At 47.4% G+C, this 17,233-nt stretch overlaps 1 protein-coding gene across 1 annotated transcript in view; it reads left to right on the top strand.

Moving 5' to 3' along the window:
* Window positions 1-17,233, top strand: part of RAB43 (RAB43, member RAS oncogene family) — a 39,301-nt gene continuing 22,068 nt past the window's right edge. The window contains exon 1 of the mRNA XM_030802012.1: window positions 1-516. Coding sequence (XP_030657872.1) covers window positions 313-516 — 204 coding nt within the window. The 5' untranslated portion in view covers window positions 1-312. The remainder of the gene's footprint in view (window positions 517-17,233) is intronic.

Raw genomic sequence — 17,233 nt, 5'->3', positions numbered from 1 at the left:
CTGGCCTGGCACTGAGCTGAGGGCCGGCCGGAGCTTTGCGGAGGGCCCGGCTTGGCGGGTCCCGGGCGGAGCCGAACCCGCGGGGCTCCGGGTCCGGGCGGGGCCGAGCCGGGCCGGGGCGGGACCCAGCCGGTGTGGGGCGGGGTTGAGGCCGAGGCAGGCGGTCGGCTGTGCTGGGGGTTCAGGTGTTGCGGCGGCTCCACGTAGCAAGGCGGCCCGTGGGCTGGAGCGGGCGGAGCTCGGCCCGCGGCTTGCGTGAGCTCAGGCCGGTCCCAGCGTCCAGAGCGCCGGCCCTTCGGCTCCCTCTAGGCCATGGCAGGGCCGGGCCCAGGCCCGGGGGACCCGGACGAGCAGTACGATTTCCTGTTCAAGCTGGTGCTGGTGGGCGACGCAAGCGTGGGCAAGACGTGCGTGGTGCAGCGCTTCAAGACCGGCGCCTTCTCGGAGCGCCAGGGAAGCACCATCGGCGTCGACTTCACCATGAAGACGCTGGAGATCCAGGGCAAGCGGGTCAAGGTGGGAGGCGGGCCAAGGCCCCTGGAAGGCGCTCCCTCGGAGGGTGGGGCTGGGGCAGCGGAGCCCCTGGCCGCGGCGAGCGCACCCCGCGTTCGTCTGAAGTTTCCTTTGGCTTCCCCTTTTTCCTTCCTCGGGTCGGAGCAGGCCTGGGCCCCGGGGTCTGGGCCGGGTTCAGGTCCTCAAAGCGCCGGCCATGGGTTGCGGGGAGGGGCGAGGGAGTGCAGAGGAGGCGGCCCTGCCCTCCGGAGCTCACACCCTGGTGGGGACTGTGCTCCAAAATAACTTTAGCCATTGGAAGGCAGGGGGTTAGACTCCCCTGTTCCAGGTACTAGCGGAGTGCTTCGGAGTACGGAGATCAGACCCCCCACCTTCATCCACCGCGGTGGCAGCCCCCAGCTCAGCCCACCGGCGGGGCACTCAGCCAGAGAACTGCATCCCCACCCCAGGACTAGGAGCGATCAGGAAGTAGTTGCTTCTAGGACCGGAGGGCCAAAACTTTTTGTCAGAATTTCCGGCCTGGCCACGCCTCCCTACAGTCTCTTTGTGGACCTGGTGGTGGAACTTTACTCGACTAGGGCCAGCCCCGGTTCCCTCCCCCAGCTGGAGTTTGATAGAAACTGAAAACTTCACAGATACCGGAAGGTGGGGGAGAGAACCAAGCTTTGGCAATGGCTCCGAATAAAAACAGCAGGATGTGGTTGCCACAATGTCCTGGCAGTGGTTTGATAAATATTTGTGATGAATGAAATCAGAGTTTCTTAACCTAGGTGTTAGTACTCCCTAATCAACTAGGAGACCCCGGGCTGAAGGCACTCAGTAACTTTTCTGAACCGCACTGTACAGAAATGTTTGCTTGCTTTCATGGTTTCGAGCCCCCATGATCTTCAGGACACCTCTCAGGGCACAGGGCTGGGACGATCTCTGCCGGGGAGATGGGAGTCACTGGAGCCTTTCTGCTGCTGGGCTGTGCCTCTCTGGGTGGCTCTAGGCCTGCTCTTTGTTGCCTTTGGCTAGGATATGTAGCTCTTTGTCTTTGTTTCTATAAAATTGGGATAATTTCTGGGTGTTGCCTCCCTCCTGCCCCACGGTGGAGAAAAAAGTAAGTCAACAGTCTTTATGTGTCCACAGTGCCTCTCAGTAGATGTGATGGGGAAGCAGAAACTCCTGTCTGAGGGGTTTTATTATTATTTTTTAATCGTCTTCTGGGGTCTGTGTTTTGGTCTCCGTGGATGGAAAAGAGCGAGGTTCAGAAGGCAGCTTTGAGTCACTCGGGATCATCCTTTTGGAGCAGGTAGCCAGGGAAGGGCTGGAGTGGGTGGAGTGTCCATTAATGAGTGTGTGCCCAGTGATGATGCCAGCAGCTGCAGGGAAAGGGGAGTGTGAAAATACAGACTAAAGAGCAGTGGTGTCCTCCTCATGAGCTCTATCGGTCTGCGTCTGGAGTATCTGTGGTGGCCCGGTGCTGACGGTGGTCAGGGAGGGGGCAGGGTTCCTGTTTACCTGTCGAGATAACAGACTGTGTCCCAGCAGAGCTCCGGGTTTACTGCGCGGAGTTATGCAATGCAGGGCCAGGCAGTTCGTTATTTTCTTTCCTTATGGTTGCCTCCAGATTGTCCTTCCTAGGAAGCAGCCCGGGGCCCGGGGAGCAGAAGAGCTGTGTAGCTGTGGTAAAAACCTCTCCAAGTTATAGCCGCTGCCCTTCCTGAGAGGCTGTTGGGAATCAGCTGGGTTACAGGTGCATTCTCTGCTGACTGGGGGGAATTCTTACCCCCACTCACACAGGATGGAGCCTGGGCATACAGCTAAGAAGTGATAGAGGTGGGAATATTTTTCCCAGTTTTTCTGAGTCCAAAGCAGATTTCTCCCCCATAGTGGATAGCTTTTCAGAATCCCATTGTCTGTGGTGGGGAAGCCTCTGGCAATTGTTTACCACCTCATTTTGCCGGCAGGAAAACCTGAATTCTAACTCACTGCTGAGGCTCCAAATTAAAGCTGGGCAGCTGTGAACTTGAGGGAACACTGTCCTTCGAGTCAGGATTCCTGGGGTCTGCTGCCGCAGCAGGAACAAGCCGTTTTCCCTCCTCCATCTGTAAAGTGCCTCTGAGTAGTCTTTTGGCAATGTGATTTTAAGTCAAGTTTTTTGAGGTCTGATTTACACACGGTAAACCTTCACCACTTGAGGTGCACAGGTCTATGAACTTAACAAACTTACACAGACAAGCAGCCACATCACTATCAAGATGGAGAATTTTTCCACCAACCCAGAAAGTTCTTTTGTTTCTCTGTAGTCAGTTCCTTTCACCCCATCCTCTGGCAACCCCCGATCTGTTTTTTGTCTCTGTAGTTTCAGCAGTGTGATTTTAACTGAAAGCCTTGATGAACCAGAGCTTATTGTTGTTTTTTCTGTGGAAAGCAAGTGCACATCAGGGATTCAGTGTAAAACCTTCCCAGGGGCCGGGTGCAGTGGCTCATGCCTGTAATCCCAGCACTTTGGGAGGCCGAGGCAGGAAGATTGCTTGCTGCCAAGAGTTCAAGATGAGCCTGGCCAGCATAGTGAGACGTGGTATCTATTTAAAATAAAATAAAATAAACCTTCTCAGGGCCTGTCTTGGGAAGCCTGAGATTCTTGTCCAGCAAGCATCCAATCTTATCTCCTAAAGCTTTCCCTGTGATTCTTTACAACGATGCTGGGTTTTATTAGAGCTTGAGGAAGCTTAGAGATGGATTACCTGGTGGTTTTCTAGCTTCTGTGAGCTTGGAGGTACCGAAAGGTAAGGAGAAAGGCCAAGAGGGCAGAGAGAGGGTCAGAAGGGCTTTAACTAGCTTCCCAACCAGTCAGAGCAATATCTTTATCTAGTCGTATGTTGAAATTCTTGTTATTTGACTAAAGAATTCTCCTGCTAAAAAAAAACGAAACATTTGAGAATCACAGATTTAATCAAATTACTTTATTTCTGTAGCTACTTCCCATTACAACCACAATAACCTCCAAACACCTTCCCCAAAGAGATGGACCTCTGGAAGGAGACAAAGTTGGAGAGGCAGACAGAGGCCCATCTCTACCCTTCGCTGCCTGCTCTCCAGCTTCACTAGCCCTTCCACATGGCGGGCTTACCCCTGCCTTGGAACCTTTGCATCTCTTCCCCTGCCCATCATACTCTGCCTCTAGATCCCCAGATAACTGCTACTTCATCATTCAGGTCCCAACGCAAATGCCACATCTTCAGAGAGGCCTTGCCTGATTTCCCAGGTCCTCTACTCTGTAACTCTATTGTATCTGGTCATAACACTTAGCAGAGCTTCAAATTAACTGTTTTCTTGTGTCTCCCTCTATAGAAGGTAAGCTCCTTGAAGACACAGGGATCCAGTGGGCCAGTGTCAAACACATGGTGTCCAATATGTGCCTGTTAATTGGTTCCTTTATAGAGAGAAAGCTGAGGCCAAGGTCACTTACAACTCTGTGGCAAAACCAAGGGTTTGGCTGGCTCCTAAGCCCAGTCTTCATTTTTACTTGACCACCCTTCAGATTTGCTCTGAGTTCATAAAGATGACCGTGAGATTCATCTAATAAAAATGCAGTTGTGGCCATTGCATTCACTGAGAGAAGAATGTGGAATGGGGCATTTTAGAAAGATTGGGGTTGACAGTTAAAGAGTTTTAGGGTGTTTATCGATTATTAACCAAAACGTGTAGATATACCCAAACAGCTCAGAGACACTGCTGTACGAGTCAGTAAGGCTTTGTATATGGTGATCAGTTCCAGTGTTTTTGTGGATGCATTTGGCTGTAGCTATGAGAACTGGACTTATAAAGTAAATCTGAGTCTGCTTATCTTGTATACTGTGGAGTCTCTGACAGAGAGCACTGGACTAGGAGTCTGAAGTTCTGGGTCTTGCTTCAACCCTGCCACATTTTTTTTCTCCTTGGAGCCTCAGGCTTCCTCATCTGTGAAATGGGACTAATGGTCTTTGCTCTGCCTCTTTCTTAGGGTTGTGGGAAAACTTTGGACATGCTTAAAATAGTTTAAAGTTTCCATGACTTACTTTTGAATAGATAAACCATTCACATGGTTCAAATTTCAAAATTTTAAAAACTTCAAAGAGTATATAGTGAAAAGTCTCCCTTCCGTGTTTGTCCCGTAAGCCACCCAGTGTCCTCTAAGAAGAAGCCATCAGTGTGACTCATTTCTCATTTAAAAACAAGGATTTATAAATATAAATAAATATATATTTTATTATTGCTGCAGTTACTGTTCTCCTCCCTAGATGAGACAGATTAGGTCTGAATTTGCCCCTCCCCCACCCCTCCCTCCTCCCCACCTCAGTGTCCTCAGGAAATCTCAGCTGGCTCTAAATCCTTAAAACATTCTGAAGCTCCTCTACTCACTCTTATCTGGGACAACACAAAGGCCTGTTATGTAAACTCGTTTTTGCAGATCACTAGGCACACCGGCCTCAAGTCCAGCGCAGAGGTCAGCCTTGTGGAACTGTACCCCTCTATTGAGCTCTCTCTCAGGCTCACTGTCTGCTCACTAGGGATGCTGCCAGATCTCTCCTTCATAGAGGTAAAGTCTGTGCCCTTGGGCCTGGACCTCCAGATTTCAGGACCTTTGGCCTTGACTCTCAAGCTTCCCCTGGCCCTAGGAGTCATCTTTGTTTTTGTAGCTGCTCCTGGCACTTCAAAAAGAGGGGGCAGGGCGGGATAAGAGGAAATGGTTTCTGGTTAAAGTTTGCATTCACAGTCCTTCCAATCAAGAGTCTAGTTCTGCTCATCTGTTCTTTTCCTATTTGGATAAAGTTTGTTTGACTTTTTCAGTTTTCATTAGAAATAGCAAAAGGACTGTTAGATAAGAAAGAAGTTCTAGGTCATGCTGATTTTCTGAAGAAATCTGTTCTTGATACCAGGGACAGCCATCCTAATTGCAAAATAAACCTTGCCTCTTGAGGTTTCTTAGAATCCTGAGACAACATGTCTGGTGGAGAGATAGTGGAAAGAGGGCCAGCTTTAGAATTGCACAGCACCAGGTTAAATCTTATCCTCAGTGGATATGTTCCAAGACCCCCAGTGGATGCCTGAAACTTCAGATGGTACTGAACGCTATATAGACTATGCTTTGTCTTATACATACATCCCAGTGATAAGGTTTAATTTATGAATTAGGCACAGTACGAGATTAACAACAATAATTAATAACAAAATAGAACAGTTATAACAATATGCCAGCATCGCTATTCCTGCGCTTTGGGGCCATTAAGTAAAATAAGGATTCTTTGAACACAAGCACTGTGATACAGTACATGCTGGACAAAGGGATGATTCACATCCCAGGTGGGATGGAGCAGGATGGCGTGAGATTTCATCATGCTACTCAGAATGATGTGCAATTGAAACTTATGCATTATTTCTAGAATCTACCGTTTAATATTTGTATTTGTTTTTTTGAGACAGAATCTCGCTCTGTCGTCCAGGCGGGAGTGGAGTGGTGTGATCTCTGCTCACTGGAACCTCCACCTCCCAGGTTCAAGCGATTCTCCTGCCTCAGCCTCCCACGTAGCTGGCATTACAGGTGCCCGCTACGACACCCAGCTAATTTTTGTATTTTTTGGTAGAGATGGGGTTTCACCATGTTGGCCAGGCTGGTCTCAAACTCCTGACCTCAAGTGATCCACCCACCTGGGTCTCCCAAAGTGCTGTGATTACAGGCGTGAGCCACCGCGCCTGGCCTACTTAATATTTTTATTTTTTATTTTATTTTTTGAGACGGGGTTTCGCTCTTGTTGCCCAGGCTGGAGTGCAATGGCATGACCTCGGCTCACTGCAACCTCCGCCTCCTGGGCTCAAGTGATTCTCCTGCCTCAGCCTCCTTAGTAGCTGGGATTACAGGCATGCACTGCTATGCCTGGCTGATTTTGTATTTTGTTTTTTGTTTTTTTTTTTTAGTAGAGACAACGTTTCACCATGTTGGCCAGGCTGGTCTCTAACTCCCGACCTCAGGTGATCTGCCCTCCTCGGCCTCCCAAAGTGCTGGGATTACAGGCATGAGCCACCACGCCTGGCCCTACTTAATATATTTAGAGCAAAGTTGATGGCAGGTAGCTGAAACCTTCGAAAGTGAAACCATGGATAAGTGGGGGATACTGTACCATAGGCATGTGACTTCACCTCTTCAAATCTGTCTTACCTGCAAAACCCCTACCCTTAAGGACCTGGCCCATAGTGGATCATCCACAGATGGGAACTGATGTTGGTGTGGAACCACCTGATGAGAGAGAGTGGATTGTGGGGGGTGGGGGTCAGGAAGCTTGGTTTCTCAGCCTAGTTGCCCAGCTGACCGTAAACAAGTCACTTCATTGACCTGTTGTCCTGTCAGTAAAGTGAAGACAATAATACCTGTTTTACTGGCTCGTGGGGTTTCTATAAAGGCAAGAGACTGGCCCCTGTGGCTATGCTCGTACTAGAAATAGAGCTATACAGTGACCCCATATTGATCAGGGATTGCAGGAAGTAGAGGCACACAAGGCCTTTACCACCTTTTGTCTCCATGCTGTGACTCAGGATATCCACATGTCTGCTTTCCTTGTTTTCCTCTCGTTCGTTGTTTAGCCCTTGTAGGTTTCATTACCTTGCACTGGCCTTTGTGTAGTGCTGGGGCTGTGATTGGCCTTTGCTGAGAGGCCTCATGCTAGATGGTTTTCCTGGGTGCTTTGGGTATGAGGAATTCTCAGAGTTCAGTAATAAGAGGAGCAACTCTCCCTCAAATGTGCATGCATTTTATAAGTTTCCATCGCTTTTCTCATGAGTTGTTGTTGCATTTGATCCTCATAGCCACCCTATGACAGACTATGCCCATCTTACAGAAGAGGAAATGAAGGCCCATTTGTGGCAAAGTCTGAACCAGAGCCAAGCTTTTCAGCTCCTAGTCTGGTACTTTTCTCCTCATTGCTGTCTTGTGCCCTCTCCTACTACCGCAAACACACACAAACCCACAAATGAAAAAAGTTGGGACTGATTTAAAATCTAGGCCATCCTGTATTGCTTGCATTTTACACATTGATTAGCAGTATCACGTCAACATTCTAATGCCCGGTACTTATTAAGTAAATGTTTATTAATTCAGATGAACTAGGGGTAGTGTTCGGAATGGCCAGTGTGAATGACAGAAAAATCCCACTTTCTAGACTGGCCTGCGAAATGCTGTTTTATTGTTGATGTGGCAGCAGAAGCTAACCAAATGCTGTTACATACTGGATCTTTCTTTTTTTTTCTTTCGAGATGGAGTCTTGCTCTGTCACCAGGCTGGAGTGCAGTGGCGCGAGGCGCGATCCTGGCTCACTGCAACCTCCACCTCCCTGGTTCAAGCAGTTCTCCTGCCTCAGCCTCCCAAGTAGCTGGGACTACAGGCACACACCACCATGCCCAGCTAATTTTTGTATTTTTAGTAGAGACGGGATGTCACCATGTTGGCCAGGATGGTCTCGATCCCTTGACCTCGTGATCCGCCTGCCTCAGCCTCCCAAAATGCTGGGATTACAGGCGTGAGCCACTGCGCCTGGCCACATATCGGATTTTTCTAACCTGCTTTGGGTTCATGAATAAGGACCGTTTGCCATTAATAGCTCCTATCCAGATACCATTAAAATCAGCTCTCCTCTACTTGCACCAGTTTGCCTTGCAAATCTCCCTTTTCTGGATTGGAAGAAGGCAAACTTAATCCCAGAAGCGGTGTATGAGCATTACTTGTTAGAGGTTTTCACCTGTGCTCGTGAATGACCACTCTGAAATCCCAAAAACAGAGTGTGGCTAGAGAGTAATGTGACTGGTGTTCAAAAATAACCTAGGGCCCAGCGTAGTGGCTCATGCCTGTAATCCCAGCACTTTGGGAGGCCGAGGCGGGCCGATCATGTGGTCAAGAGTTCAAGACCAGCCTGGCCAACATGGTGAAACCCCATCTCTACTAAGAATACAAAAATTAGGCTGGGCGCGGTGGCTCACACCTGTAATCCCAGCACTTTGGGAGGCCAAGGCGGGCGGATCACGAGGTCAGGAGATCGAGACCATCCTGGGTAAAACAGTGAAACCCCGTCTCTACTAAAAATGCAAAAAATTAGCCGGGCGAGGTGGCGGGTGGCTGTAGTCTCAGCTACTCTGGAGGCTGAGGCAGCAGAATGGCGTGAACCCCGGGGGGCGGAGCCTGCAGTGAGCCGAGATCGAGCCATTGCACTCCAGCCTGGGCGACACTGAGACTCTGTCTCAAAAAAAAAAAAAAGAATACAAAAATTAGATGGGCATGGTGGCGCATGCCTGTAATCCCAGCTACTCGGGAGGCTGAGGCAGGAGAACCACTTGAACCCGGGAGGTGGAGGTTGCAGTGAGCCAAGATCATGCCACTGCACTCCAGCCTGGGCGACAGAGCAAGACTCCATCTCGAAAAAAATAATAATAATAATAAAATTAACCTAAAACTCAAACGTGTATATGAGTGCTATCCCTTTCAGAGTCATCTCTTTGAGTAATTGTATATGCATTTCCCAAAGGTTTCATCCGCTGTGATGCTGTGTTCAGAAACTTCTCTAGAACCCGCACCTGCTTTGTTGGGTATTCCAGGGGTGGGTTTGATGAATAAAAACAGTCAAAAGAATCCTGGACAACATAGGGAGACCTCATCTCTACAAAAAAATTAATAATTAGCCAGGTGTGGTGATGCATGTCTGTAGTCCCAGCTACTGCGGAGGCTGAGGCGGGAGGATTGCTTAAGTCCCTGAGATCAAGTCTGCAGGTAACTATGACCATACCACTGCACTCCAGCGTGGGTGACAGAGTGAGACCCTGTCTCAAAAAAAAAAAAAAAAAAAAAGCAACAAAAACCAGCCTGCCTACCATAATGTTGGCAGTTCTTCTGTCCAAAATGAGGTCTGGCTATAAAATAATTCTGGTTCACGTTAGGCAATTCCTCTATGTGCTGGGCAGTGGCAGCTGTTGGAGTAAGTGTACTGCCTTCTGAGGTGACGTCTCTTAAAGGGGACAAGGTGCATTTTGATTTGAGAGACCTAAAAGCCTGGCCTTCAGCTAACAGCATGAGGGCTGGGAGTCATTTCCCCTCCTTGCATCAGTTTCCTCACTGTTGCGTGATGAAGTCAGACTGGGTGATCTCAGAAGCCTCTCTAGGCTCTGTTATTCTTTGAAAAAAGGCCCTTGTCATTTCAAGCCAGATAACCTCCATGCCCACCATTTTTATGGCCATGAAGTATAAAAATTGGATATTTTTAAAATTAAAAAATTCTGTTTACCATTTCCAATTAAAAACTTTGATTTTGGGAGTTCTTTATTCTTTTTTTTTTTTTTTTTTTTTTTTTTTTTTTTTTAAAACAGTGTCTCAGGGTCTCACTCTGGTTGCCCAGAATGGAGTGCAGTGGCATGATCTCAGCTCACTGCAACCTCTGCCTCTTGGGCTCAGATGATTCTCCCACCTCAGCCTCCTGAGTAGCTGGAACTACAGGGCATGCGCCACCACGCTTGGCTAATTTTTTGTATTTTTAGTAGAGATGGATGGGGTTTCACATTGTTGCCCAGGCTGATCTTGAACTCCTGGACTCAAGAAATCCACCTGCCTCAGCCTCCCAGGAGTGCTGGGATTACAGGTGTGAGCTGCCGTGCCTGGCTTTATTCTTGGCTTTTAACTGTGTGTAGGTCCATAAATACTGGGTGATTTCGTGACCAAAAAAATGGATCTTAGTATCAGAGTAAACTTCAGTTTGCTAGTTAGGAATTGTTAATATCTGTCATGTTTATATTATTTTTTTCAATACTCCCAATAAGAATAGGACTCTCATGTTTATATAGAACAGAATCAATTTTATGAAATACATGAAAATTCTATGAAATATGTAGAAAAATCTCTTAGAAAAAAATCAATTTTATTATTGAAATCTCAAGGCCAATACTTCAGTGTAAACTCTGACCCTACAGTTTTCTTTGGGTTTCTTCCCCAGAATAAGCCCTCAACATGTGTTGGCTGCATGAGTCGTAGAGTGAGGAGCAGGATCAACATCTGACGGGAGGGTGCCGCTGGATCCCACAGCTGGCAGCACAGATCTCTCTCTCTCTTTTTTTTTTTTTTTTTTTTTTTTGAGACAGAGTCTCTATCACCCAGGCGGAGTGCAGTAGTGCCATCTCAGCTCATTGCAACTTTGGCCTCCCAGGCTCAAGCGATTCTTCTGCCTCAGCCACCTGAGTAGCTGGGACCACAGGTGCACACCACTACGCCTGGCTAATTTTTATATTTTTAGTAGAGATGAGGTTTCACCATGTTGGCCAGGCTGGTCTCAAACTCCTGACCTTAAGCGATCTGCCCACCTCGGCCTCCCAAAGTGTTGGGATTACAGGCATGAGCCACTGCGCCCAGCCATGGACTCTTGAAACTCTACTAGAAGCTCTACTAGAAGAGTTCAGGAAAGGGCTGGAGGGCACCCTCCACATTTTAACAGAACACATGGAGGGAGAAATGCATGTGAAGTGAAAAAAGGAGACCTCCTAGGAATTCAGGGAGTCCCCTACCCTTGAGAAGGCGCATGGTGATGGGTGGAAGGTGAGGTGTGTCCAGATAGGCTTGGGGCCAGTTTGCTCTGCATTTGTGGTACAAGTGCATACGTCAACAGATTGATATTTTGCTTTCCCTGAATTATCTTACCTTACTGTCCCGTCTAAAGTAGCACTCTCCCAAGTTCCTTAAAAAAAAAAATCTTTATGGAGATATAATCCACATATGATAAAAATTCCCCCACTTAAAGTGCGTGATTCAGTGTTTTTGTTTTTTTTTTAATATACTCACAGAGTTGTGCAGTCATCACCACAGTTGATTTTAGGATATTTTTATCACCGCAAAAGAAACCTCATCACCATAAGCAGCCACTCTCACTTCTCAATCCCCACCAACCCCTGGCAACAACTCAGCTACTTTTTCTCACTGTAGGTTTGCCTATTCTAGATATTATACATAAGTGGGACTGTGCAGAATGTTTTCTTTTTTCCTTTTTGTTTTTGAGACAGAGTCTTCGCTTTGTTGCCCAGGCTGGAGTGCAGTGGCACCATCTAGGCTCACTGTAAGCTCCGCCTCCCGGGTTCGCGTCATTCTCCTGGCTCAGCCTCCCGAGTAGCTGGGACTACAGGCGCCCACCACCACACCCAGCTAATTTTTTGTATTTTTAGTGGAGACGGGGTTTCACCATGTTAGTCAGGATCGTCTTGATCTCCTGACCTCTTGACCCGCCCACCTCAGCCTCCCAAAGTGCTGGGATTACAGGCGTGAGCCACCGCGCCCAGCTGCAGAATGTTTTCAACATATGCCCTTACTTGCCTTGTTTTGTTTTTTTTGTCCTAGTACTTTGCATTGCCCCAAGTCATACTTCACTTGTTTGTTACTGTTTGCTTCCTTCCACCCTCAGGCACTCAGCGCTGCTGGGCATGGACTTTGTCTTAGGTATCAAAGCACTTGGCACAGTGTACTTTACCTTTTGGTTGTTGAATGAATGAAGGCAGGCAAGAAGGAAGCACACTCTTTCCCCCATTTATCCAGCTACCTCTTGGCTTGCTTTTGTAGAATTGATCAGTTCTCTTCTACGTTGCCTTCTAGTAAGTTGGAAATATAGTGCTGTTACTATCGATTTTATTAAGTTTTAAATTCATGTTTAAATTTATCTACCAGGATCTCGTTTTATCACCTAAAGAAGACAAGAACCACCATAATCCCAACACTTTGGGAGGCAGAAGCAGGTGGATTGCTACAGCCCTGGAATTTGAGATTAGCCTGGGCAACATAGGGGAGACCCTGTCTCTGCAAAAAATAAAAAAATTAGCCAGGTATGGTATTGTGTGTCTGTAGTCCCAGCTACTCAGGAGACTTAGGTGGGAGATCACTTGAGCCCAAGAGTTCGAGGCTGCAGTGAGCCAGGATCGCACCACTGCACTCCAGCCTAAGTGACAGAGTGAGAGCCTGTCTCACCAAAAAAAAAAAAAAAAAAAAAAAAGACAAAACCAAGCACACTTTTACTTTCTCCTCATTGCCCATTCCAAATTTTTTTTTACATTATGTACCAACAGTTACTTAGACTTAATTCTAACTTTTAATATTATTATTATTATTATTATTATTTTAGATGGAGTCTCTCACTGTCGCCTGGGCTGGAGTGCAGTGGTGCGATCTCGGCTCACTGCAGCCTCCACCTCCCAGGTTCAAGCACTTTTCCTTGCCTCAGCCTCCCAAGGAGCTGGGATTACAGGCGCCTGCCACCATGCCTGGCTAATATTTTTTGTATTTTTAGTAGAGACGGGGTTTCACTGTGTTGGCCAGGCTGGTCCTGAACTCCTGACCTCGTGATCCACCTGCCTTGGCCTCCCAAAATGCTAGGATTACAGGCATGAGCCACCCTGCCCGACCTAAGTTTTGTTATTTTTAAATGTACTGTTCTTTATTTCTTTGATTCATTTTAGTTTTGTCTGAATTTTTTCTCAAATGATTCTTTTTTTTTTTTTTTTTTTTTTTGAGACAGAGTCTTGCTCTGTCACCCAGGCTTGGAGTGCAGGGGCACGCTCTCGGCTCACTGCAAGCTCCACCTCCTGGGTTCACACCATTCTCCTGCCTCAGCCTCCCGAGTAGCTGGGACTACAGGCACCTGCCACCACACCCGGCTAATTTATTTTGTATTTTTATTAGAGATAGGGTTTCACCATGTTAGCCAGGATGGTCTCGATCTCCTGACCTTATGATCCGCCCGCCTTAGCCTCCCAAAGTGCTGGGATTACAAGCATGAGCCACCGCACCAGCCTCTCAAATGATTCTTATAGAAAAAGTCTGTAGTTGATAAACTTTCAGTAATCACATAACCAAAATTATTTTTCCCTCACTTAAATGTTAGCTTGGCTAGATACAGAAATCTAAGTACAAAATAATCTTCCTGAGAACTTAAGATACTGAACTACAGTTGTGTGTTGCTTAAAGACAGGGATATGTTCTGAGAAGTGTGTCATTAGGCGAGTCCATCATGTGCCCATTGTAGAGTGCCCTTACACACCTTAGATGGCAGAGCCTCCTACACACCTAGGCTATATGGTATGGCCTATTGCTCCTAAGCTACAAACCTGTACTGAACACCGTAGACAGTTATAACGCCATAGCAAGTGTTTGTGGATCTAGAGTAAACATAGCTAAACCTAGAAAAGAGGCAGTAAAAAGACAGTATAAAAGATAAAAATCAGAATATTTGTATAGGGCCTTAACCATTAATGGAGCATGCAGGACTGGAAGTTGCTCTGCGTGAGTGAATAAGTGAAGGTGAGTGACTGTGAAGGCCTAGGGCATTAACATGCTCTGCTGTAGACTTCATACACACTGGGCACTTAGGCTACACCAAGTTCACTTAAAAGTTTTCTTTCTTCGATAATAAATTAACCTTAGCTTACTGTAGCTTTTTTTTTTTTTTGCTTTATAAACTTTTTTTCTTTTTTCTTTCTTTTTGTTATTTTTATTTTTGAGATGCAGTCTCACTCTTGTTTCCCAGGCTGGAGTGCAATGGTGCAATCTCGGCTCACCGTAACCTCCGCCTCCTGGGTTCAAAGAATTCTCCTGCCTCAGCCTCCCAAGTAGCTGAGATTACAGGCACTCGCCACCACTCTCAGCCAATTTTTGTATTTTTAGTAGAGATGGGATTTCACCATATTGGCCAGGCTGGTCTTGAACTCCTGACCTCAGGCAATCTGCCTGCCTCAGCCTCCCAAAGTGCTGGGATTACAAGTGTGAACCCCCGCGCCTGGCCCTTTTTTCTTTTTTCTTTTTTCTTTTTGAGACGAGTCTCGCTCTGTCGCCCAGGCTGGAGTGCAGTGGTGCAATCTCGGCTCACTGCAAGCTCCGCCTCCCGGGTTCATGCCATTCTCTGGCCTCAGCCTCCTGAGTAACTGGGACTACAGGCACCCGCCACCACACCCGGCTAATTTTTTGTATTTTTAGTAGAGACGGGGTTTCATGGTGTTAGTCAGGATGGTCTCGATCTCCTGACCTCGTGATCCGCCTGCCTCGGCCTCCCGAAGTGCTGAGATTACAGGTGTGAGCCACCGTGCCTGGCCCCTTTTTTCTTTATAAACTGTTAAACCAGGGGTGTCCAATCTTTTGGCTTCCCTGGGCTACATTGGAAGAATTGTCTTGGGCCACACATAAAATACGCTAACGATAGCTGACGAGCTTAAAACAAAAAAATCTCACAATGTTTTAAGAAAGTTTATGAATTTGTGTTTTGCTGCATTCAAAACTGTCCTGGGCCACATGTGGCCTGGTGGGCCATGGGTTGGACAAGTAGAGACGGGGTTTCACTGTGTTAGCCAGGATGGTCTCGATCTCCTGACCTCTTGATCCGCCTGCCTCGGCCTCCCAAAGTGCTGAGATTACAGGCATGAGCCACCACGCCCGGCCTGGGAGGAGGCTTGTTTCTACCAGCATCACCACAAGCTCATGAGTGATATGTTGGGAGCCACCAACACATGATCAGCCTAATGCTGCAGCTGATGTGAAGTCTGATAGTAGTTGAATTATTGTTTGCTTGTTGTTAACTCATATTTTACTTTTGGAAATAGTTAGGCTTTTTAAAACATTACTTCTGGTGTTCTGAAGTCTTACCACAGCCTGTTTACATGTGGGATTTTTTTCATTCATCCTGCTGTGAACTTGGTAGGTATAGCCAATGTGAAAATTCCTGTGTTTCTAGCCCTCTAGAGAATTTTCTTTTATTTCTTTGATAACTCCTTCTTGTCATCTCTCCATTCTCTTTTCTGGAGGTTGTATAGGACAGGAGCTAAAATTTAAGGTCTGTCTTCCAGGTCTCTTGTCTTTTCCTCTTTTTTTTTTTTTTTTTTTTTTTTTAGATGGAGTCTCGCTCTGTCGCCCAGGCTGGAATGCAGTGGCGCTATCTTGGCTCACTGCAACTTCCACCTCCCAGGTTCAAGCAGTTCTCCTGCCACAGCCTCTCGAGAGTAGCTGGGATTACAGGCACATGCCACCACACCTGGCTAATTTTTGTATTTTTAGTAGAGGTGGGGTTTCGCCATGTTGGTCAGGCTGGTCTCGAACTCCTGACCTCAGGTCACCCACCCGCCTCGGCCTCCCAAAGTATTAGGATTATAGGCGTGAGCCACCAGACCCGGCCATAATATACATTTTTAAAATTTTAAAGTAAGTTGTAGACATCATACTTCACCCCTGAATACCTTAACATGCAACTTTTTTTTATTTAGATGGAGTTTCGCTCTTGTTGCCCAGGCTGGAGTACAATGGCGCGTTCTTGGCTACTGCAACCTCTGCCTCCCAGTTTCAAGCAGTTCTCCTGCCTCAGCCTCCCGAGTAGCTGGGATTACAGGCATGCACCACCACGCCCAGCTAATTTTGTATTTTTAGTAGAGACAGGGTTTCTCCATGTTGGTCAGGCTGGTCTCAAACTCCCGACCTCAAGTAATCCGCCTACCTTGGCCTCCCAAAGTGCTGGAATTACAGGCATGAGCCACCGCACCCGACTACATGCAACTTTTAAGAATAAGGATTGTAGGCCAGGTGCGGATTGTAGGATTGTAGGAGAATCACTTGAACCTGGAAGGTGGAGGGTGTGGTGAGCCGAGATTGTGCCACTGCACTCCAGCCTGGGCAACAGAGTGAGACTCAGTCTCAAAAAAAGAATAAGGATTGTAAAAATAAGCGCAATACTCATATCACACCTAGGCAAATAAATATTTTCATGATAGCATCTCCTGTCCAGTCCATTTTTAAGTTTCCCCAACTTGGCTGGGTGCAGTGGCTCAGGCCTATAAATCCCAGCACTTTGGGTGGCCAAGGCGGGCGATAGTGTGAGCCCAGGAGTTTGAGACCAGCCTGGGGAACATGTGAAACCCTGTCTCTACTAAAAATACAAATACAAAAATTAGCTGGGTGTACTGGTGTGTGTCTATAGTCCCAGCTACTCAAGAGGCTGAAGTAGGAGGATCACCTGATCCCAGGAGGTCGAGGCTGCAGTGAGCTGTGATTGTACCACCATACTCCAACCTGGGCAACAGAGTGAAACCCTGTCTCAAAAAACCCCACAATAAATTCCCCAACTCCCCCTGAAATGTCTTTTGTGGTGTTTCCGCCTTGCCCCCATGTGGAGTCCAATATGGGTCCACGCTTTGCACTGGTTTTGTGCCTCTTCAGTCTCTTAGTCCAGAGCAACACCTTTTTTTTATTTCCTTGAGACGGAGTTTCGCTCTTATCACCCAGGCTTGAGTGCAGTGGCACAATCTCAGCTCACTGCAACCGCCTTCTCCCAGGTTCAAGCGATTCTCCTGCTTCAGCCTCCTAAGTAGCTGGGATCACAGTCACCTGCCACCATGCCCAGATAATTTTTGTATTTTTTTTTTTTTTGGTAGAGACAGAGTTTCACCATATTGACCAGGCTGGTCTTGAACTCCTGACTTCAGGTGGTCCGCCTGCCTCAGCCTCCCAAAGTGTTGGGATTACAGGTGTGAGCCACCGTGTCCGGCAACACCTCCTTTTTTTTAAATGACATTTTTTTTTTTTTTTTTGAGACAGAGTCTCGTTCTGTCACCCAGGCTGGAGTGTAGTGGTGCAACCTCGGCTCACTGCAAGCTCCGCCTCCTGGGTTCACGCCATTCTCCTGCCTCAGCCTCCCACATAGCTGGAAGTACA

The sequence above is a fragment of the Nomascus leucogenys genome, chromosome 21, assembly GCF_006542625.1.
Source record: "Nomascus leucogenys isolate Asia chromosome 21, Asia_NLE_v1, whole genome shotgun sequence".
NCBI lineage: Eukaryota > Metazoa > Chordata > Mammalia > Primates > Hylobatidae > Nomascus > Nomascus leucogenys.
Note: the sequence above shows the minus strand (reverse complement) of the source record. Positions and strands in the feature narration are given on the sequence as shown.